The sequence below is a fragment of the Onthophagus taurus genome, chromosome 7 (genome assembly GCF_036711975.1).
Source record: "Onthophagus taurus isolate NC chromosome 7, IU_Otau_3.0, whole genome shotgun sequence".
Classification (NCBI taxonomy): Eukaryota; Metazoa; Arthropoda; class Insecta; order Coleoptera; family Scarabaeidae; genus Onthophagus; species Onthophagus taurus.
Window position 1 is genome coordinate 8,662,661 of NC_091972.1, and position 24,227 is coordinate 8,686,887.

General features: G+C 30.3%; 5 protein-coding genes across 9 annotated transcripts; 2 read left to right on the plus strand and 3 right to left on the minus strand.

The window, feature by feature from the left end:
* Positions 1-259: 259 nt before the first annotated feature.
* LOC111424477 (polyribonucleotide nucleotidyltransferase 1) lies at positions 260-5,084 on the minus strand. Its single transcript, XM_023058014.2, has 6 exons — positions 4,897-5,084; positions 3,731-4,819; positions 3,465-3,658; positions 765-1,240; positions 477-710; positions 260-423 (listed from the first exon to the last, which is right to left on the minus strand). Exons 1-6 carry the CDS (start codon positions 5,022-5,024, stop codon positions 301-303), a joined length of 2,244 nt encoding a protein of 747 aa, XP_022913782.2. The 5' UTR covers positions 5,025-5,084; the 3' UTR covers positions 260-300.
* Positions 5,085-8,828: 3,744 nt separating this feature from the next.
* On the minus strand, positions 8,829-10,773 carry CNB (CCHC-type zinc finger nucleic acid binding protein). Of its 4 annotated transcripts, none has more exons than XM_071197310.1 (2): positions 10,492-10,773; positions 8,829-9,706 (listed from the first exon to the last, which is right to left on the minus strand). In XM_071197310.1, the coding sequence occupies exon 2, from the start codon at positions 9,684-9,686 to the stop codon at positions 9,258-9,260; it is 429 nt and encodes a 142-aa protein (XP_071053411.1). In that variant the 5' UTR covers positions 9,687-9,706; positions 10,492-10,773; the 3' UTR covers positions 8,829-9,257. The 4 variants fall into 4 exon arrangements, with proteins under 4 accessions (XP_071053411.1, XP_071053413.1, XP_022913883.1 ...); XM_071197312.1 differs by lacking the exon at positions 10,492-10,773 and adding an exon at positions 10,282-10,459; XM_023058115.2 differs by lacking the exon at positions 10,492-10,773 and adding an exon at positions 10,009-10,199.
* A 453-nt stretch (positions 10,774-11,226) lies between these two features.
* On the plus strand, positions 11,227-12,533 carry LOC111424509 (deoxynucleoside kinase-like). Its single transcript, XM_023058061.2, has 3 exons — positions 11,227-11,634; positions 11,712-11,884; positions 11,937-12,533. The coding sequence occupies exons 1-3, from the start codon at positions 11,592-11,594 to the stop codon at positions 12,441-12,443; spliced, it is 723 nt and encodes a 240-aa protein (XP_022913829.2). The 5' UTR covers positions 11,227-11,591; the 3' UTR covers positions 12,444-12,533.
* Positions 12,534-13,012: 479 nt separating this feature from the next.
* Positions 13,013-15,225, minus strand: LOC111424558 (Ada2a-containing complex component 2). Its single transcript, XM_071197615.1, has 7 exons — positions 14,786-15,225; positions 14,567-14,718; positions 14,339-14,511; positions 14,196-14,290; positions 13,722-14,146; positions 13,490-13,671; positions 13,013-13,438 (listed from the first exon to the last, which is right to left on the minus strand). The coding sequence occupies exons 1-7, from the start codon at positions 15,145-15,147 to the stop codon at positions 13,265-13,267; spliced, it is 1,563 nt and encodes a 520-aa protein (XP_071053716.1). The 5' UTR covers positions 15,148-15,225; the 3' UTR covers positions 13,013-13,264.
* A 339-nt stretch (positions 15,226-15,564) lies between these two features.
* On the plus strand, positions 15,565-23,562 carry LOC111424569 (serine/threonine-protein kinase D3). 2 transcript variants are annotated; one of them, XM_023058153.2, is made up of 12 exons: positions 15,565-15,855; positions 15,971-16,158; positions 16,212-16,356; positions 16,415-16,549; positions 17,979-18,163; positions 18,616-18,877; positions 18,942-19,110; positions 19,424-19,875; positions 19,929-20,308; positions 20,363-20,729; positions 20,785-20,870; positions 21,641-23,562. In XM_023058153.2, the coding sequence occupies exons 2-12, from the start codon at positions 16,027-16,029 to the stop codon at positions 21,752-21,754; spliced, it is 2,427 nt and encodes an 808-aa protein (XP_022913921.1). In that variant the 5' UTR covers positions 15,565-15,855; positions 15,971-16,026; the 3' UTR covers positions 21,755-23,562. The 2 variants fall into 2 exon arrangements, with proteins under 2 accessions (XP_022913921.1, XP_022913923.1); XM_023058155.2 differs by having other exon boundaries at positions 15,566-15,855; positions 19,442-19,875.
* Positions 23,563-24,227: the final 665 nt, after the last annotated feature.

Here is a 24,227-nt window from a genome sequence, read left to right on the forward strand (position 1 = left end):
TAAATAAGATCATATTTTAATTTTTATTTGTCAGATTTGATTTTAATGAATACAAATTTATTTCTTTATTAAATAAAAAAAACTTGTCAAATGTTGGTAAAAATAAATTGAGAGAAACTAGACGATTGCAGGAAAACCATAAAAGAGGTGGATTAATGATAAATGATGACATTTCAAAGAGGCCTGAAGTGGATAAATACAGGCTGAGGAAGAAGCAGTTGGTATTCACAAATGATATCTACTTCAACATAAACACAGATACAATACATAACACTTATTAAAAATTTTATTTAAAAAAATCTATCTAGCACTTTGTAAAACTTTACGTGAAAGTCTCATTAAACCAGAAACTGGATCTCTCCCAAAATACTTCACTTGAAACTCTTGTCCAACTTCTAAACCTAACGCTGATGGATGAGCAACCTAAATTAAAAAAAAATTAATTTCATTAAACAAATAATAATTTTTTTATATACTTTTCTTTGATCTAATTGGGAATTATGTAACAAAGCGGGGGGCATTCCCGAATACAAAGTAACCATAACCCCAATATCCCGCAGCTCCACAATTGTTGCTTTATAAACTCCGCCAAATTCTAATTCTGGAATCTTTTCTGTTGTTAATAAATTATTAATGATTTCTTGAGCTTCATTCATAGCTTGTTGACTTGGTGCAAATATTTCGTAGGAGTTATCATCAACTTGATTTATCTAAAAAATAAAATAGTTTATAATAAACTAAAATTTATTTTCGTTAGAATTTACTTGAACTCCAGTTTCTAAAAATATTTTCTTTAAATTCACACCTCCGACACCAAGTAATTTCCCACGTTTATTTGGTTCTATTTGTAACGTTTCGCTAACTGGCCAATTATCTTTCGATTTTTGTCTTGGTTTATCAATACAGGAATGCATTATATCTAATATTCTCGATTTGGCTTCAACACCTTGTTGAACAGCCTCCATTACAATTTTTAATGGCAAACCAGGTATTTTAATATCAGCTTGTAGAGCGGTTATGCCCTTTTTCGTACCAGCTATTTTAAAATCCATATCACCTAAATAATCTTCAATACCCAATATATCTGTTAAAATTCGATAATCTTCCATGTGTTTTGTATCGTTATTTGAATATTTTGTCATTAAACCGATTGCAACACCAGCAGCTGGTGCAATTATAGGAACTCCAGCATCCATTAATGCTAAACTACCACCACAAACACTTGCCATTGAACTAGAACCTAAAAAATTAAATTAATTACTTAATTTATTAGTTCTAGGTCTTGTGTTAGTTCTAAGTATTAGTTATTTACTAGTTCTAGGTCTTGTGTTAGTTCTAGTGGTTGTGTAAAACTAGAACTAACACTAGACTGAGAACTAGAAACATTCGGATTTAGCCGTACATCTTTCAAGACGGCAATTTTTATTGCAACATTTTATGTTTGGTACGTAAAAGTACCGCCAGTATAATAACAGGTACAATATTGAGATTGAGAAATAAAAGATGAAGAAGATGACATTGTTATTACTACTGCTAGTGAGGTACCTATACTGGAAGATGAAGAAGTAGAATAAGTAACTAATGAAAATGAGGAAAGTACACTGAAATAGTAGAAATATGTGGCAAAGGGCCCGACAAGAAGAACAAGGCAAAAATTGATAGAAGATGGAGAAGACGGGAAAAACAGACTAAAATTCCAAGATACCATTATATAGAGAAAGTGAGTGTGAAAGATATTACCTTTCAAAGTAATTTGTACGTCACCCAAAGGAATAAAATGCTAAACTTGAAAGAAGATATTGGCATACATTTCTTAATGAGTTATCACAGTTTGCCAAGCTATAAACTCTTCTGGAGTAATGCTGAAGACTTGGATGAACCACTTGTCATACGAACAATGACCAGTAACAGGAGATTTTATCATATCTGCATGTCAACGATAACATTCTAAGAATAATGAGGATAAACTATACAAGATCCGCCCGTATTTTGAAACATTTAACCATCTATGTTATTATCATGGCACTAGGCAGTTGGCTGTGGATGAATCCAATCCAACCTAACAATTATTATATGTCATCATAAAGAGAAAGCTTTGAGCTTTAATTTAAATTAGTTGAAATTTTTAAATTAGCATCTTTTTTGACATTCTTAGGTTGTACGAAAATGTAACTTTTATTTCAACATTTTTTTCTCAATATTTTTCCAATCCAATCCAACAATTATCATACATCATTTTAAAGAGAAAGCTTTGAGCTTTAATTTAAAATAAGTTTCATTCCTTAATTTCAATAAACACGGCCTCCAGGAATTTTTAAATTAGCATCTTTTTTGACACTTTTAGGTTATACGAAAATGTAAGTGTTGTTACAACATTTTTTTTCTTAATATTTTTCCAATCCGACCCAACAATTATTATACATCATTTTAAAGAGAAAGCTTTGAGCTTTAATTTAGAATAAGTTTCATTCCTTAATTTCAATAAACACGGCTTCCAGGAATTTTGAAATTAGCATCTTTTTACATTTTTAGGTTATACGAAAATGTAAGTTTTATGTCAACATTTTTTTCTCAATATTTTTCCAATCCAATCCAACAATTATTATACATCATTTTAAGGAGAAAGCTTTGAGCTTTAATTTAGAATAAGTTTAATTCCTTAATTTCAATAAATACGGCTTCCAGGAATTTTTAAATTAGTATCTTTTTGACATTTTTAGGTTATACGAAAATGTAAGTTTAATTTCAATATTCTTTTTCTCCACATTTTTGTGATCCAACACAACCATTATTATACATCATTTTAAAGAGAAAGCTTTAAGTTAATTTAAAATAAGTTTCATTTCTTAATTTCAGTAAACACGGCTTCCAGGAATTTTTGAATTTGCATCTTTTTTGACACTTAGATTATGCGAAAATGTTAGTTTTTGCTCAATATGTTTTTTCTCAATATTCTATCAGATTTTCGTCGTTCTGTAAATGCAGGTCTGATAAATAAATCTTCAAATTTACTGCGTCCACGAAAATGTCGTGGCGTAAGTTCAAAGAAAGAGGAAGTTGTGAAAATTGTTCTGCCAAGCTAGACCCCACTCAAAATGTACTGCGTGCAATGTTTATTTATGTTGTAATGAAAGAAAGAACTGTTTTTCTGAATGTCATAATGTGATTTAGCTAAAGCAAGTGTTACTTATTTTCTAAGGTAATAACAAATTTAGGAGTATTATTTTTATATTAGCAATAAAAGTTTTTGTATACTGCAACATTACTAAAATATATTTTAATGCTTGATGGTACTCTCAAGTACCATGATCCCCCTGGAATGGCGGCTAAAATTGATTTCAAAGGCCTTTACTGAGTGTATTTTGATAGCGTTTTAATTCTGTCAATATTTTTGACTTCTTAGGACACAAAGGGTTAAGTGAAATTCACTGTAAGTAAGAATATTATATGTAAAAAATACATACCATTTGATTCTAACACTTCAGAAGTCAATCTAATAGTAAATGGATAATCCTTTGGTAAAGTTGCATTTAATCCTTTTTCTGCTAAAGCTCCATGACCCATTTCTCTTCTTCCAATTGGTCCAACTCGACCTGTTTCTTTTGTAGCATATGGCGGAAACTCATAATGTAAGAAAAAATTTTTTTCTTTAACACCGCTTAAAAATGAAACTTGAATATTTATGTATTTATTTAAAATTAACGAAAATAAATATTAAAAGAAAAAGTACCTTGTTAACATTGATAGAGAGTCCATTTTTAAAGCGCTTTGATGTGAATCTAAGGTAACGGTACAAAAAACTTGCGTTTGTCCTCTTTGGAAAAGAGCACTTCCGTGAAGTGGTTTAAATAAGTCTACTTGGCAAGTTATGTTTCTTAAATCGGAAAGGCTGCGACCATCACATCGAATATTTTGTTCGAAAATTAACTCACGAAATTCATGTTTAATTACATTATTTATTCCTTCATTGATTAATGATGATTCAACATCAGGGTAACTTGTTTTTATCTTTTCTGATACATCATTTCTAACATCGTTTAAAGCGTAATCTCTACTTAATTTATCATGTTTATAATTTTGAAAAATCTCTCTAATTCTAGTTTTTAACAATATTTCTAAAGCTTCAGTGATTTCCGCTGATAAATTTGATGGCGTTTCAACATTTCTTTTGGGTTTACCAAATTTTTTTTGCATTTTTTCAATTGCATTCACAACCAGTACAGCTTCTTGAGTACCTTTTTTTATAGCTTTTGTAAATTCTGGTAAATGTACACAATTTGCTTGAGCTTCCAACATCACAACTAAATTATGTTTTGTTGCAGTAACAATTAAATTTAAATCAGAAGATTGCATTTCCTTTCTAGTTGGATTTATTAGTAATTCATTATCGATTAAACCCACACGTACAGCGCCGACTGGACCATTCCAAGGTATATCGCTCAAACTTAAAGCTGCGGATGCTGCGTTTATTGAAATCACATCTGGGTTATTTACACTATCTACAGCCAACATATTACACATTAATTGTGTTTCAAAATTGTAATTTTCTGGGAAAAGTGGTCGTAAACTTCGATCGATTAATCTTGATGTTAGAATTTCGCGTTCTGTCGGACCTAATTCTCTACGAAAAAAATTTGTTGGTATTCTACCCGCTGCGGCGGATTTTTGTTTATAATCTACTACCAAAGGTAAAAAATTACTAGGAGTGGATTTCGTTTTTGAAACGGCCGTAACCATTACGGAAGTGTCACCCAACGTAGCTACAGCACAACCATCAGCAAATCTTGCATACTTTCCAGAAGAAATCTTTAAATTAATACTAAAGGTAAAAAATAAATTAATAAGTTTCTCTCCCTTTTTAAAAATTGTAATATTTAGTTAGTAAACATAACCTACCCATTAGAAAAAGCTACGTCCGTTTCACATTCATTAAATTCCGTGCTATACTTGCGTAGCTTACCATGGTGCTTAATTTTACTTAATTTTTTATTAATTAATTTTGAAAATCTTATTCTTGGTAACATCTTTTTCTTTTTTGAAAGCACTATGCAGACTTAACCTCAAAAATATTAATTCTAACCTAAAATTTGAACTTTAAACAATATGGGTTGCCTATACCATTACTAATATTCATAAATACAATGTATTATTTTACGATTACAATTGGTTTTTTATTCTTGCATTAATTATCTCATTTACTGCTTTAATTAATTATTCGCTGACTTGGTTCAACGTGACAATTAACGGGAAGTTGAACGCTTGTAAACAAGCTACGAAGAAGCTAAATACAGCAACAAGAACGACATATAAACTATATTTTACCATATAACAATGAAAAAGAGGAGCCCTTGTCCTTAGACCATATAAATTATAGCATAGCCATATTAAATTGCCCTTCAGTTCGAACATAACCATTCAAGCAAAAGTTCTTGCTATAAAGTTGTGGAGCAGTTTAAACCTAGAAATTGGACAGAAAGGTGCATTCATAAACATTTACACAGACAGTCGGGCAATTCAGGTGTACATGTGTGACTCCGGACTGATCAGAAAAAATAAGAAAATAGACAAAGCAGATAGCTGGGTGGTGATATACAGGCGTGTCAAATATCTCGACTAATAATTTTGGCTAATTTTGACCAAGCTCAGTCCTAGATCACTCCTAGATATTTAACCAGCTGAGTGAGATTTGGAGAAATTTCCCGTAAAGCAAAAGTCAATGACTAAATACAAGTTTCTTTGTTAATCGTGGCACATTTTTTGGTGATATTTGTTTGTTTGTATTGTTTTTTGTTTCGTTGCTATGGCAACCAACATTGTTATTTTTTGCATATTTTGATAGAGGATAAATCCCTCTACGCGACAAACATATCATATCGTATGGTTGAATAAGAAAAAACCGAGAAAAAATGCGTTCTCTGAAAATATTAAATCAGCAAATTATAATCAAAGTAGACGCCGAAATAACGCCGTTGACAGCTTTAAATGTCAAAAAATTGACAGTATAAATATGACGCAATTAAGCAAACGACAAAGAATCCAAATATTAATGATGTATGGGTACGGTGATAGAAAAAACGCACTCAAAATGAGGTTTGTACACTGTTCAAAAATATTGACCCGGATACACAAATCACACAATCCACAGTAACCAAAATATTAAAAAAATTCTTTAACACCGGACATGTTAAAAAGCTTCCAAAAAGTAGACGGCTAATGACGAAACTACATTAAATGTGTATTATTGTAGTACCCATACATTATTAATTATTCCTAATTGTTGAAACTGTCATGTTTTTGACATATAAAGACTTGTATTTGAAACATTTTTCTTTGAAACCAAAAATGGCGAAGTTATTGGCTATATTCCAGACAACTGCAAACCAACTGGACACACAGTCCTAACTCGATACTATCCTGCCGATAATACAGCATGTCTGGTTACAAATTCTTAATACCTAGTGAACTCATATTCATTAAATACGGGGTCCCACAAGGGTCTGTACTAACAATAAGTCCGTTGCTGTTTTTGATTTATTAATGACATGCCTAGCTGCCTGTCACAGAGCTCGGAGGTTGTACTTTATGTGGATGATATAGCTCTTGATCAGGCTGTGTCTAGCTCTACCTGAAGACTTCTATCTTGGTTTAAATTTAATAATCTTGCGGTGAACATGTCCAAGACTAAGTCATTGACGTTTGCTTTACGGGAAATTGCTTCAAATCCCAGTCAGCTGGTTAAATATCTGAGAGTGATACTTGATTCCAAGCTAACGTGGGAGGCTTGGTCAGGAAGTTAAATAAGTGTATTTTTGGAATTAGAAATCTGATATAGTACGGTTTGACCCTTTGATTGTCACTTATTAAGGATACTTCTACCCACAAGTGTCCTACGCCATTCTGTGTTGGGGTCACGCTGTCCAGGCTTTTGGAATGTAAAAGAAATGCCAAATTCCAAATTCTCTGGACTGAATATTTTAACTGTTCCGTGTGTATACAGGGTGTATCTGAATGACTGCAACAAACTTCAAGGAGTGATTCTTTAGTGAATTTTAAGGGTACTTTGATATATGAACCATGGGCGACTTTGGCTCCCCTAAGGAGCTATACCCCTCCAAAAATAGCGGAAAATTTTGGTTTAATTTCTTTTTCTCAAAAACCATAAACGCTAGGAAAATGAAATTTGGGGAATATGTTTAACTCATAATAGGGCACGTTTTGACCCTATTTGTACTTTCAATCTACCCTTCTAAACTACTAAACGTAACCACCCCCGTTCAATTTATGCCTAGATTTTTTTTATGAAGATGATAAATACATTGGAAAATATTCAGTTAGATAAAACTATTCTAAAACTTTTTTGTCTCTCTGATGTTCTTCTAAAAATTAATAATTTCTGAGAAAAAAAAATTAAGTAAACACTAACTGTTAAGCTGTAGGGTTGTTAATCGAAAGTTGGAATGAATTTTTAATGAAAAAATCTTAGTAGGCTTTGCAATCTTTGTCAGAAATATTTTTGACGTTTAAATATCAGTGGTTTTCTTACTTTATTATTGTTTTATTTAAAATTTTGAAACGTCAAGTGAACGACCGTAAATGCGATAGAACTTTATTCAAAAATTAATTTGAAAAACAATAATAATAGTAAGAAAAGCTGACATTTAAACGTCAAAAATATTTCTGACAAAGATTGCAAAGCTTACTAAGATTTTTTCATTCAAAATTCTTTCCAACTTTTGATCGACAACCCCGTTGTTTAACGGGCAGTGTTTGCTTTACTATTTTTTTTCTCAAAAATTAGTCGTTTTTGGAAAAATTTCAGAGAGACAAAAAAGTTTTAGAATACTTTCATCTATCTATGTAAAATTTTTTTAATGTATTTATCATCTGCATAAAAAAAATTTTAGCAAAAATGTAAAGGGGGTGGTTACGTTTAGTAGTTTAGAAGGGTAGGTTGAAAGTACAAATAGGGTCAAAACGTGCCCTATTATGAGTTAAACAAATTCCCCAAATTTCATTTTCCTAGCGTTTACCCTTAAAATTCACTAAAGAATCAGCCCTTGAAGTTTGTTGCAGTCATTCAGATACATCCTGTATATTCTAGAATTTCTGCAATACATCAAAAAAAATCTAACCTCATATCGTAACGATACGAGGTTGATATCGTAAAGTGGGCGATAAACACAATTATCAAACTAGAAGTAATAACAATATTGAAATAAATTTTACACGTACTGCGCGAGCTCGGAATGGTGGGCTGCCCGAGCGTGTCCGGGCCCTTGATGCAGTTTAAATCTAAAATAAGGCTCTACCTTGGATTTAAAAGTTTCTATGGCATTGATGAATACCTCAAAAATAATTTCAATGACTTGGAAGGCTTGCCGATGGCATTGCTATAATTGCATCGTGCGTTTTTTTGTTGTAACATCTTCCAACTTTTATTTATTTTATCTAGTTTTTTATTTTTTGCTTGCTGTAGTCAGCTCCTATTAATTGCATTGTATTTTTACGAGGTTTTCCTTTTTCAACCTCACATATTTTCATTACATATTATTTTGTTATAAGTTATAACATTACATTATACATAGTTTTTTTGTAACATTTGTACCTAAGTAGATAAATATTCGCATTACTTGTTTAAATTGACTTTATATCACACCCTTAATTCATTTTTAATAACTCTTCCATCCAAATTGTTAATCGACGAATAAACCGCGTGGTCCCTCTAACCACCCTTTTCCCATAAGGTATTAAATTCGCCGTTCGCATATTTAGGGAATAGAACCCTTGCGGATTCTTTTTTGTGGATATTTAAAAAAGAAACAACATAATGAAAAATTTCTATATATTTTATTAGGAAAATAGTTATTCCCTGAACAAAATAAAAAGGATAGGGGGATTGTATGTGGTGATGTTGTAAAAGGAAGAGGGATTTTTATTTTATTTTGGGTTTACCTATATAAATGAAAACGAATCCTACGATAGTATTTAAAAAAAAAAAGAGAGAAATACAAAATACAGGAAGTGTTTGAGAATAAATAGGCTTACAAACCGTATTACAGATATGGACCAAAACAATTTTTAAACATATGAAAAATACAACAAGTGTAAAACTTTGTCAACACCTCGGAAACCGTCAAACCTCTCATCTCTCTCTCTCATCATCATCGTTAAAAAATGCAATCCAATGAACAAAGACGTGTTGTTGTTGTTGTTGGCGGATTTAGATATAGTAATTTTTTTGTATGGAGGGTAGGGCCCTACTCTTGGTCGCAATCGCGCATGAAATGGCCCGTTTTCTGGCACCTGAAGCACTTGGTATTTTCCGGACAATTACGCGATATGTGCCCCAACTTCTTGCAAGTACGACACGCTTGGCTGGAAACGCGATCATTTCCGCCACCAGATTCTGGGCAACTCCTAGCGATATGCCCAGGCTTATTGCACGTGTAACAGGACGGCACCTCCGGACTTTGCTTACAGTCCTTTGCAAAATGACCTTCGCCATTACAACGATAGCAACGTTCCGCTTCCTCCTTGCAATCACGTGCAAAATGGCCCAAACGGTTACATTTGTAGCATTTTTCGCGACCACGACCGCTGAAACTATCACGGCCACCACCATCGCTGTTACATTCTCGAGCAAAATGACCTTGCCTATTACACTTGTAACACGTACTTGAACTCATCTTTATTTGTTGCTTTTTATCTGTAACAAAATTAAATGATTTATTTTGTGCTTTAAAAGCGCCATCTTTTAATACATACAAAAATTAATTATAACCTCAAATTAAAGCCCGCATTTTTAAAATGATGAAATTTTTGGATTTTACACGTTGTTTGCAAAAAATTATGCAATTTAGAGGTATGTTAAAGCTGAAAAATACCGTTTTATTTTTTTTGCGGTATTATGCACGCTTTCATTATGATGACGTCAACAAAAAACATGTTGACCAACTTTTAGTATTAAATTAAAACAAAGACAAATAAAAAGAATTATTTCGCTTTTACCTTAATAATTCGTTGTTAATAATTTCGTAAAATTACGATTATCACGAACTTCGATCACGGCACGATATTGAAATCAAGAAATAAAATCATCCTATAAATATAATAAACGCGCGGGAGATATCGCGAGAGTACAAAGATATACTTGGTATCCCACTCGGAAGAGAGGTGAATGACAAGATGTTGGGTTACACGTGGAAATGTAAAAGCAGGTCGACGACAAAAAATTAAAAAAAAAAAATCATGGAATAATTATAATTAAATCAAAAAACTTACTTTCCAATTGTACTCACGAAAAAAAATGAATCAAATAAAACACGTTTTTATAAAAATTACTCAAAACCTCGTTGCTTAAATTATCACGTGGTATTACGACGGCGCGTTCTTCTCGAACGAAAATTTACAATGTCACGGCTCACGGCCCGTTGGTTGGTACGAAGGCACAATGAAATGTATAAAAATGTAAAAGCCACGTTTAAAACTTACCTCGATATTAAACGCTCAAGTTGCACAAAATACAATAACATACGGATACGTCACGACAGCCTCTTGGTCAGTTCTATTCAGACCCATTCAGATTTACAATTAACTCGCGTCAGATGCCCACTCGCTATTGTAAATAATACAACGAGATAGTGAGGGGAAACCGGTAGTTCTTGTTCGGTCAAATAGGCGTCTCGGATGTTTTGAGCTTCATTTGGATACGTCGCCTTTCCTTTTTAGAATTGAAGCGGGAAATTCAAATTCACTTCTTTTTATGATCAAATTAATCGCAGTTTTTATGTAATTAAACTATATTAGCTTATATTATAATACTCAGAAAAGAAAATTTGGTGATTAAAGATGTATTTTTGTTATTTGACAAGCTTTTATTATAATATAATTAAAATAGTTTGTCGTTGCTATGTAATGCGAGGTTATTAAAATTTGAAATTATTGATATAAACCACTAAAATGATTTTAATTAATTTTTTTTGTTTAGAATTTAAAAAGTTATAAGAAACTTAAGATAGGGGTGGTGTATGAATTAATCATGTTGAAATAATTAATTAAAAATAAATTAATCATATTTATTGGTACGACTGAATATTTTTGTAATAAATTATTATGTATATATTCTATATAATATCCAACCTAATACTTAAAAAGAGGGTTTAATCTTGTTTATAGGTATATCTATAAAAAAGTGTTTAATTTAATTTTTAGCAACAAATAAAAGGTGTAGTTGGTAGCATTGAAAATTATTATCCAGCAATTTTACTTATATCTATCATCTTACAAAAAAATTTAAGTCAAAATGCTTTAATTTGGTATTATCTTTCAATAAATAAGGAAAACCATATATATTTATTAATAACACAAGTCCTCTATAACCTAATTCTGAAGTAAACAATAAAAACCTAAACATGTGTTTCAGTGCCGGTAACGCTTCGTAACATTTCGAACGGTTTTTTCTAAGCTGATATAACGTAATATTTAATTTTAAGCTACAAATCTGATATATTGCAATATAAACTGTACGTTAAGGAATTAACTCGAATAAATACTCGATTCAATTTGGTGTATTTTTGTGCCAAAAAAAAGACATGAGGTTTCATGTAGGAGCTGTCAATCTGATCAACAGGATCGGTAAGGTTATTATTAATAGATGGCGTAATTGGTTAAATAAGAAATTTAAAATTTAAAAAAATTTGTTCAATTTATAGGAAAAGTAATGTCGAATTCGAAAAAATCAAGTCGTCCCTTTACTGTTATCGTTGAGGGAAATATTGGCAGCGGAAAAACAACATTTTTAAACCATTTTCAGCGAAATTCAAATATATTAGTTTTATCAGAACCGGTGGAAATGTGGAGAAATTGTGGGAAAGCTAATTTATTGGTACATATATTTAAATTTATCGTTCATTTTAATTTTTTGTATTTTTTAATAGGGTTTGTTATATGAAGATCCAAAACGTTGGTCGTTCACATTCCAATCATATGTTCTCCTAACAATGATTCAACAGCATTTTTTAAAGACAGAGAGGAGTATAAAGTTAATGGAAAGATCAATATACAGTGTGCGATATTGCTTTGTGGATAACATGCAAAGAGAAGGGCTCATGCCGGCACCTTCTGTTGCAGTATTGAATGAGCAGTTTAATTGGTTGCAAAGTAAACCGGAAGCAAAAGTTGATTTGGTGGTTTATCTTAGAACAAGCCCAGAAATTGTTTATGAACGAATGTTGCAAAGAAATCGTGATGAGGAAAAAACTGTATCCATAGAATATCTAAAAAAATTACATGATGTTCATGAAAACTGGCTTTATTATAAAAACGCGTATAGTTGTCCTGCACCTGTATTAGTTTTGGATGCTAATTTGGATAAGAAGACTATTGTGAAAGAGTACATTAAATCAGAAAAACTAATATTGAATAAGTTATCTATTTCTATTTAACTGAATTTTCTAGATCTGAAATGTATTTAATTTTGAATATTTTGCTATTATGTAATAATTGATAAACATTGATTAATACAATTTATTATTATAAAACAGTTTATTTTCTTTTTGGTCAATATGGAGTTTCTTCACTAATTTTAAAAGAATGGTGTTTCTAGGATCTTTTAATTTATCAATAAGTAGTCAATTAAATGGTAATCAGAATTAATAAATTTTTAATACGGTAAAACCTCGATATAACGGACTTTGGAGATAACACTCATAATATTTTTACATAATACTATTGATAATAATTGAGAATAATTCTAGTTCTAGGGCCTGCTTCTGGGCCTCAGAACAAAAAAAAAGTAAAGTTACTTTAAACCCTTCGGTCGATCTTGGCAAGATATTTATATAAAAAGTCGATTTTGCTCAAAAATTAGTGGACACCACTGCTTTAAATCGATTAAACGTCAAAATTGTTGATTTTCTAAAATTAACTCAATCATAACTCAAAAACTAAAAGCGATGGAGAAATATTTTTTATACATAAAACCTTAGTAATGGACCATAAAGACTAGATCTATAAAAAGATTGATCCCAATTATAACCGTTCTTTATTTAGTAGCTTTAAATCGACTAAACATCAACATTGTTGATTTTCGAAAATTAAAGCAAAAAAAAGGAAGGTTACTTTAAACCCTTCGGTCAATCTTGATCAAAAGTTAGTGGACACCATTGCGTTATATCGAGGTTTTACTGTAATTTTATATATATTTTTTATTATTAATATAAACTTAATTTATTTAATGAAAAAATTATTTATAAAAAATAATAAATTAACGTTCTAATCTACAAAAGAAAGCATGTTTAGATTCGGTTGTATCTCTTCTAAGATATTTGTCATAAAATCCCAATTCGACATTTTCCACTTTGAAACCGAATTTTTGATAAAGTATCAAAGCCGCATTTGTTATTGATACATGTAATGTTATATCTTTACCTAATGAGGTCTAAAAATACAACTATTTATAATTTTTGATTAAAAACATTTTTCTACAAACCTGTATTAAATGATAAATAATAAATCTTCCAAGTCCGGCGTTTCTCCATCCAGGTCTTGTGAAAATAAACGACAAATAATTTTCATTAACATTTACGTTTGGTACTATAAATCCAAAAGCAACAATTAATTTTTTGTACAAAGCAACACAACTAAAATCTGGATATTGAAGCGATTCGGTTACTAAAAATTAAGAAGATAACAAAAAATGGTTACAAAATTTATTATTTTACAATCAATTCCTTCCCAAAAAAATTGATTACATAAACTATTTATAGCTGGAATATGACTGGGTTGAACATAAGTATAATCGATAGGATATCTTGGCTGTAAAATAAAATTTTCGTTTTTTTCATTTCCTTTTAACTGAATTTCTGCCATTAGTTGTAACCATGTTGGAAAACTTTCTGTGTCTCTTAAAATATAAGGTTTTAAATATAACCCGCTGTAAGGTGATAAAATTAATTCTTCACGAATCGTCCCAGTTAATTTTACACTTAATTTTGCACCAATAAAATGCGAAATACTTTTTAATGATGTATTATAATGAATGAATGGATCTAAAAAGTTTCCAGGTTTTTTATATAATTTATTTTTATCCATTATTAAATCAGATTTTTTATTAACTTGGTCAATATGATTATCTAATTTTATATACCTAAAAGAAAAATGTATCTGATTTAAGTTTTTTAAAATGATTTATTTACTTTTTAGGTGATGCTTCATTTATTTTCTCAATGGTTGGCAATAAACTTAATTTTTGGACGATTTTTTCACTCCTTATTTTTTTAGATGAAGAATCCTTAAAAATCTTATTGTAAACTTCATTTTTTTGGTTATCAAATCTTACCGGAATACTTTCTTTAACATAAACCATTTTCGAAATCTCACTATTATTGACAGTTTCAAGAAATTCACGTTTTATCCCTTTCTCAATAGCTATTTCTTCAAATAAATTCACATCGGAATAAATTAAAACTTTGTTTTCCTTGTATTTTAATTTTTTTGATATAAATTCTGAGTCTAAACATTTTTTTTTTGTTGATATAAAATTTTTTTTGTTTGAATTAAAACTTACTGATATCAACAATAATTTTTGGTAATAATTGTGGATATGTTAATGTCCACCATCCTTGATCATTAACAGCTGAAGTTCCAGATGAAAATATTAACGGGCTATTATGAGATAAAGCTCCCGCAACAGTGCCCATCCATTTTTTCTTTCGTTTACTAAAAATAAAATGTTTATGATTAGTTTCATTACTATAACAAAAAAAATATTAAGAATTAATCATACAAATCTTTACTAAATAAGACATCCCAATATTTTGTAATGAAAGTAGCGATGTGTGTTTTCCAATGAAAATAACCTTTCCTAGCTAATCCAGGCGTTCGTGTTTGCATATGATGCAAAATCAAAGTAATTACTTGTACCCATGGCATTTTATCTCTAACAAAAACTTCTGTACTTGTCGAAGAACATTCTGAGCAAGTATATTTAAAAAAAACATCTCCACTTAAACCACCAGGAACAGACCCTTTTTTTGAACATTTTGTATGGGTTCCCTCATTACAATTAATACAGGTTAAGCATTCCTGATATAATGTTAATTCTTCCTTACAATATTTACATCGGTTATTCGCAACACTTTGATCCATTTTAAAATTAAGAAAATAAATTTTAAATATTATTTTATAGGTTAAGCAGGTTTGACATTTCTTTTAAACGAAATATTGCGCTACCAACTGTAAATCATTGGAAATTAATAAAAAAAAATTTGATTAAAAAAATTATATAATAAATATAATGTATTAAAAAAATATAATTAATCGAATTTGGTTAAGTATTAATGAAAAATTTAATTGTAAATTGTAATATAAAGAAAATGTTGTTACCAACCGTAAATACTAAACATTTACTGTTATCTCTGTAAGATTGATAAAAATGTGCATTGTATAAATAAAACAATAAATTGAATAATAAACGTAATAAATATAAACAATAAATGATGTTGTTATAAATATTAAATTTTTGTAAATTGTAAATTTTAACGTAAAGAAAAAAAGTTGCCTTTCCTTGTCCACATATTCTCCTTCTTGTCATAAATGTTCTTGGTTGTACCGCGAACATTTTTAATAAGTAATAAAAGTAAAAATACAACGTTTTCCAAATGTTTTAATTCTTAGTTTTACATTGTAACTTAAGAAAACTAGTGTTTGGCTGTTACATGAAGCATCGAAAGTGATTTTAAATCAGATGTAAATGCAAATAATTGTCGCGATATATCATACTAGTGTTTATTAGTCAGTGTAACGGTATTAAAAACTACTTACTACATACGTTTGATGTTAATCTAAACGTAAAAGGTAATTTTATTTATATTAAATTCAACCACAAATGTTATTTATTCAGTTATATCATTTGATATTTCATCATATTTCATTTATTTTCTCCAAAGTTATAACTTGACCTTTTCAACAGTTTTTTTAGGATTCATGCTGTAAAAAATCGTGATAATTTAAGTCTAAAAGAAAAAAATGGATGGGCAGGGATCTGATATTACCTTTATTTTTCAATTTGGACTCATACGAGATACAGTGACAGTTCCGCAGTCTTCCTTAAATTTTAAAAACCTAAAAGATTTAGCATGTAACTTTATCCATAATAAGGTAAATTTTCCATTGAGTTAAAAGAATAATCTCACATTGTAAGTTTTTACTAGATTCCTGATCATGGAATTAATCGATTGGAAGATCGAGTGCTTTTATTTCGACATGAATACACCTCGAATAATATTTTACAATTCATTAATTCTTCAGCTGATATTACAGATGAAACGTTAGTTGAAATTGTTTTAACTGGAAAGCGTAAGAATTAAACCATTAGATTTAATGTAAAAAATTTTTAAAATTATTATTGTTTTAGCTCCTTCGGTACAATCGGAAATTACAATTGTCAGGCCACATGCTATGTCTGTACATTCATATAAAATTCCAACCTTTTGTGATTTTTGTGGAGAAATGTTATTTGGACTTGTTAAGCAAGGACTTAAATGTGCAGGTAATTTATTTTTTCAACAAATCCTATGAGTCAAATTAGTGAGATATTTATTAGTTAATATGAATAATGATGGTTTTATTTATTTTTTTTTGATTTATTTATCTCAACTGGGTACAAGTTGACTTTTGGAAGTGTGCTGTAGACATAGGCAAAATAGAGATTTCTCATTGCAGCAATTTTAGAAAAAGTTACCATGGATCTCATAATAAATCTTAATATATGCCAGGTTTTGGAGATAACAGTATCAATATGTTTATCAAATAATAATTTGAATCAAATGTAACACCCAAGTCTCTAATAAATGAGACACTTTGCAACTTCTCACCAGCGATGCTATAATTATAGTGGATTGTGTTTACCCTCATAGAGAAGGAAATAATATTACACTTTGATAAGTTTAATGAAAGACGATTATTTAAGCAAAAAGCATGAAGATTAAAATTGATCATCAGTACCAATATTGTCAGTAAGCCTCTTCAACCTCAATCCTGTCAAACTGCATCTGACTCAAAGGAAGGGCATTAATTTCCAAACAACCCACATCCTGCTGGATTGGAGAAGGATCAATAAAAACCGAATAAGACTTATAGTTAGTAAAAGGACAAAACACCTTTGGGTCAGATTGGATATTGCTTTCAGCTCTTCTAACATACTCCATGTAATTAAGATGTTTCCATTCACAGTGTGCCCTCCTTTTCTCTCAAATTCGTTTAATGGTATTATGTGAAAACCAAGTAGGAAACCCTTTGGTAGCTTGAACCATTGTCTCAAACACTTTCCCAAATGCTGGACACAGAATATGTTCAACTGTCTCTGACTTGGTTCTCAGCTTGTCTAATGTTAAGTCTTAAATGTCATAAAACCTGAGAGCAACCTTAAGTCTCCTTTGCTGAGATGTAAAACCTCTTTAGTTTTCTTTTGTGACTGAGATCATACTCATCGCCTGTCTGTGTCCTGGAAGTTCTTATTTTATTTGAGTTCTCCCATGTGGTTTATGTGGTTTTTTTGAAGCCCACAGTCGGATTAGGGTTCAATAAAGGGCGTCCTCACTGCCTCTTTGGCCAGCTTCTCCGCCTTCACATTACCCACAATGTCTTTATGACCTGGGATCCACCACAGAGTAACTTGATTACCCCTGGCAAGTTTTCTCAGGTTATTTGTACGTTTTTTGACATTTTATGAAATAAATGAATTGTCTGTAAAGATGTTTATCAATGCCACTTGTCTCCCCTTATCAATGCCCAGGTTCAAAACAGTGCAGAAGTTTTTGGCAAAAACTTCAACCTAAAAAATGTATTATGACATTTGTATAAGATCAAGGTTGACATTTTCATGTTAACCTTATTTAACATTTTATATCAAAAATATATTTTATTGTTAATTTTCATAAAAAGAGTGTATATAAACTATTTATTTACTGATATTTTAGGTTGTGGCCAAAATTATCATAAACGTTGTATAGTAAAAGTGCCAAATAATTGCTCGTACATACTGTTAGAAGATAAGCCAGGAAAACGGTCGCATAATCTTCAAGTGCCACGTAGTCCATCTGGTGGATCAAATTCATCCGCGACATCCGGAAATTCGGGAAATACCGATGAGACCAACAGCTGGGTAAGAATATCCAATGCATTTACTGCGAGTTTGAATATAAGAGATTAAATTGTGTACTTTGCAACGATTCCGTCCAAAAAAATAATAATTTTGAATTTCTTTTTATACATTTAATATTTTATATACGTTTTTATTGTTGGGTAAAGGTTTTTAATGAGATTTATATTTTTATATTTAATGATTTATATTTTTACGATTCCGTCCAAAAAGTCTATTTTAATAATATTAATATCTTTTTTTATATCTATTTGACATATTTTTTTTATTGTTGGGTGAAGGTTTTTAATGTAATTTATATTTTGTTTATTTTTTGAAATTTTCTTTTGATTAATATAAATATTTCTAAAATTATTTTTGTTTTCATTTATTCTTACCTTCACTTATCAATGTTATCGTATTCTTTATACTTTTCCCAATAAAAAAATATTAATTAAAAAAATTTAACCATTTAGAATAGATCATTAGAAGCGCCAACTTTAACATTGGGAGGTCGATTAATTTCCTTCGAACGTGCGGGCCCCAATCGAATTCTACATAAATTTGAACTACACACCTACAAAATCCCAACCGTTTGTCAAGTTTGTAGACGACTTCTAAAGGGGCTTTATAGGCAAGGTTATCAATGCGAAGGTTGTTATTGGAACGTACATAAAAAATGTGTTGAAAAAGCTAAAATATATTGCACAGCGGAAAAAATTAAAGACGCCGCAATTGGTAATTTAATTGCAAGAAATGAAACTTGATTATTAATTTTAAAGTGTGTCGTTTTTTTTTATAGGAAATTGTGATTATGCTGAAAGTACAACAAGTAGTGATAGTCACAGTATATCAAATTTAATTGAAGATGAGAGCGATTCAGAAAAAACATCTCAAACATCGCAAATAAATGGATTATGTGAGAGTGAAGGAGTTCCAGTTAGAGATGATGGCGAATCTACACCATCTAGGTACGTTAAACAATTAATTAGGGGTGGAGGGGATGTTTTTAACAAAAACTTATTCCAACCAAAATACTTTTTGCTTTTGGAAAATGCTATAATAATCATAAAACGTAACTGCTTTACTAACATACTTGCTTACTTACTATACTTGTTTTTTCATAAACTAACACTGTCTATTAATTTAAAAAAAAGTTGATTAACAAATTAACAAACGATCTTTTGTTTAATAATAAAAACTAAAAAATAAATAATATTCGCTTATCTGGGTTATATCTTCCTCTATTTTCTTGAATAAAACTAATTTTAAATTTATTCCCAGTACTTTATCTTTACATAGTGCCAACATTCCGCTACAGAGAATCGTGCAATCTGTAAAGCATACGAAACGTAGAGGATCGAAAGTAATTAAAGAGGGTTGGTTGGTTCATTTCACTAATAAAGATCGAACTGTGAGGAGACATTTTTGGCGATTGGACACTAAAGCGGTAACTTTATTTCAAAATGATAAAGGATCTAATTATTATCGTGAAATTCCCTTGGCTGATATCCTTACAATCGATACGGCTCGCGTAAAACAAGGGGATATTATGCATTGTTTTGAAATTCGAACAGCAAACATCGATTATTTCGTTGGACAAGATTTGTTGTCTAATTTGGATCAAGTACAACAATTAAATTTTCCGCCTCCAGAAACGGGTATCGGTGCTTATTTAGCGAAAAGTTGGGAAACATCTTTAAGGCAAGCTTTAATGCCTGTTACAACTAATTTAAGTGAGTTTTAATAATTATTAATAAACTTTATAAATAAAATTTACTTTCTATAGAAAGTGAAGAAAATCATGATACTGAAGAAGAAGTAACTGATATGACACAGTTATATCAGATTTGCCCGGATGATATTTTAGGTTCTGGACAATTTGGAACAGTTTTTGGGGGGATTCACAAAAAAACGTGTCGACCCGTTGCAATTAAAGTTATCGATAAGTTGAGATTTCCAACGAAACAAGAAGCTCAATTAAAAAATGAAGTCGCTATTTTACAAAATTTATCTCATTTAGGTGTCGTAAATTTAGAAAGAATGTTTGAAACGCCTGAAAGGATATTTGTGGTTATGGAAAAATTAAAAGGAGATATGTTAGATATGATTTTATCGCATGATAAAGGACGTTTACCCGAAAGAGTTACTAAATTTTTAATCACCCAGGTATTAATTTAATAATAAAATCTTAATCTTCAAAAAAATTCCTTTTTTTTGTAGATTTTAATAGCTTTAAAACATCTCCATACAAAAAACATTGCACATTGTGATTTAAAACCAGAAAATGTTTTATTGAGCTCCGACGCTGATTTTCCACAAGTAAAATTGTGCGATTTCGGTTTTGCTCGGATTATAGGTGAAAAATCGTTTCGACGATCAATTGTTGGGACTCCAGCTTATTTAGCACCGGAAGTTTTACTTAATAAATGCTATAATAGATCGTTGGATATGTGGAGTGTTGGTGTTATTGTTTATGTAAGTTTAAGCGGTACATTCCCATTTAATGAAGACGAAGATATTAATCAACAAATTCAAAATGCTGGGTTTATGTATCCACCAAATCCATGGAAAGAAATATCTTCTGAAGGTAATGATTTGTTATTAATAAAATTAATTTAAATATATTAAATTTTTATTTTTAGCTATTGAATTAATAAATAAGTTATTGCAAGTTAAACAAAATAAACGACTTTCTGTTGATAAATCTCTTCAGCATATTTGGTTACAAGTGAGTTTTTTTTAAATACAGTAAAATCTCGATATAACGGATTTTGTAGGATGGTAGTTCTAGTTTTAATTGTTATTCAGCGCTAGATTCTTGTATATTTTTATTGAAAATCATTCGGGTTTAGCCGTTTTAACAAACGTATGGCTAAACCCAAATATTTCTAGTTCTAGATCTAATGTTAGTTCTAGGTATAGTGTTAGTTCTGCATAGTAACAGTGCTAGTGTAAAACTAGAACTAACACTAGACCTAGAACTAGAAACCTTACTAAAACTAAAAATATTCAACAATCTAGCGCTGCATAACAATTAAAACTCGAACTATCACTAGACCTAGAAAGTGTTTCTAGTTCTAGGTCTAGTGTTAGTTCTAGTTTTACACTAGCACTGTTACTATGCAGAACTAACACTATACCTAGAACTAACATTAGACCTAGAACTAGAAACACTTTCTAGGTCTAGTGATAGTTTTATGATTTTTTTATTTTTATTGAACGAAATGTGGAACTAACACTAGAATTAGAAACATTCCGGTTTAAGATTAACATTCCGTCTTAAGAGACGCGTGACGTCACAAGCGGGCCTTCAAGCTATGCACCTGTACCTGGAATTTAGCAGTCCTCTTACACTCTACCGTCTTTGGTATAAATATAAAGCCAAGTAGACTGAACGCAACAATGTTCAGGACACTCCCTTCACTATATTAGTCCGTTATAACGAGATTTTACTGTAATAATTTTAAATAAATTAAATTAAAATGTTTATATTATTAGGATTACCAAACTTGGTGTGATTTGAGAGCTCTTGAAACACAGATTGGTTTTCGTTACTTAACTCATGAATCTGACGATGTAAGATGGGAAACTTACAAAGCAAATTGCCCATGACCAGCAAAAGGATGGCTACATAATATGAAAAAGTGCCTACGCGGTCTAAAGGCATAATAGAAAAAAAAAGGAAATTTTAAAATATTAAAACGCACACAGTTTCAAGATTAATTAAATATTTAAGGTAGGATATGATGTCAATTTGTTTTTAAATGTTTTATTCAAATGAACAAGAACGAAAAGAACAAGAAATCTTCCATTCTTCCTGAAAATTTATTGATTTTTGTGTATCGCCTAGGAATTAAGATTATTAGCTGATAAAAATTCTCAGATAATCTCGTTTTTATACTGAAAAATTATATATTTTTTAAATCAACATCACAATATGTACTCATTTTTTTATACTCTTTTAAAGTGCAATTTAAAATTTTATTGTAACGTTATTCTTTTTTATAAATTATTTTTTTAATCGTATAAATTATAATGTTATTACGTAGAATCGTGATGTGAACGTGGAATTTCGTAAATTTTGTGATAAGGTGTTTTTTTTATGTAAATTATAAAAAATGTGGTTGTGTATTTGTTGATCTGATATTTAAGGGAATTTGAAAAAAACCTTTCCGTAAAAATGATTACAATCTCTTAATCTTGAATCTCTTTTTTGTGGGAAGGTTGTAATTCAGACTTACATATTAAAAGCAAGCCTTAAAAAAGCTGTTTTGTCTTAAAAGAAATTATATTTTTCAATGAATTAATGAATCTGTATACATACTCTGTACCTTTCTCAAAAATCTTTAAAAGAAACCTTATCGTTATAATGTCAAAATCTATTTAATGCATATTAAGTTATTAGAAGAATACTACCTTTGTCCCATAATAAGTGTCTGATTTGTTGTAAATTTAAGTCCCGAAATAGATAAATTTTTACAAATAGTAAGAAAACTCTAGATTTTTAAGTATCTTACACGTCAAGTTGATGCGTTAAAATTTTTTGACAACATACAGTATGGAAAATCCATATTTGAACATCCTTCGAAATATTAGAATAACACGAATTTTTGATGATTGGTTACTTCTGCAGTTCAATAACCGAATGGTAAAGGACATTTTAATCACAGTTGACAGAAAAAAACATATTCGAACAGTACAAACTTTAATAATAACTAAGAAAATTATTCTAATGCTGCTTAACAACAGCACTTCGACACCAATTCCGCTAGTTTAGTGGTTAATTGAGGTGGTATTTGAATCCATTCTGTTTTCAACGCTACTTTTACGTCAATTACGTTTCTAATTTCTTCTTGAATATTGACAATAGTATTAAGATCTGTGAGTTGCTGCACGATCCCATGCCATATAGAAAAATCTATCTTCACCCACCATTTCATTTATAGCCCATGTCTCGGTCATTTTCAAAGAATTTTTTTGAGCATATTTAAATGCTAGTCGTCTTACGGCTTTTGGTACTAAACCATGAAACATGTTGCTACATTGCAACAAGTATTCCACAAGTTTAGTTTCGTATTTTTTGGTAAATATTTGCCTTTGTGCAAAATTGGGCGAAAAGTTAACATTTTCTATACTATATCCCTTGTTATTTCACATAATTAGCGAGTGAGACTTTTTCACATCATAAATTGTCGCAGCAGAACTTAAACTCATTGTTCTTCTATTACAGCCAGTACGGCCCTTTTTATAACATCTTCCGAAAAATCGTGGTTCGTCACCCTATTGTAACTTTGCGGCATACCTGGTCCTCAAAATAATAGAATAATTCGCCCTATAATTCGTTAGGGATGCTTTGGACAGCTTTCCAATCTATCCCCATGTTGTCTCTGATAACATGAAAATTCGAAAAAAGATTGACGTTAAGATTATGTTAGCAATAACTATAACTTTGAAATGGAATAAAACCGATGAAACAGCTACAATACTCAACTAATGATTGATTCGAATAGTAATGTCCAATATTGTAATGAAATTTTAATAAACAAACAAAACTTTATATGATTTTCCGCGAATGAACTTCATACACGTGAGAGAGAGTACACTATAAAGCAGGTCATTACAGCTATCTTTTATGTAAAATTGAATCATTTAACTGCAACAGTACGCGAAATATTAAGCTGTCCATTATATCCCCGGTTTCCTGTACTGTACATTACATTACTTGATGGAACAAAAATTTGTAACTTTTTAGTAAGTTTCACGAAATCAGACACTTATTTTGAGACAAAGGAAGTACAAAATAAGAAATAAACGAAACTATTTGCGCGAAGATGTCTTAGTCGCGTATCGCACATTTTAAAAACAAAAAAAAATAAAGATAAAGGCCTAAGTAAATAAAAATAAAGTACATACACGCTTCAGTATTGTAAATCTAACGTTATTAATTAAGTATTGTCTCTTACTACAAGATTCAAAAAAAAAATACATTATACAATTATTACTATATTCGATATTAAAACTTAATGATAAAAAAAAACGATATTAATGTTATTCTCTTGGTAAATGTTTGATGATGCCAAAACGA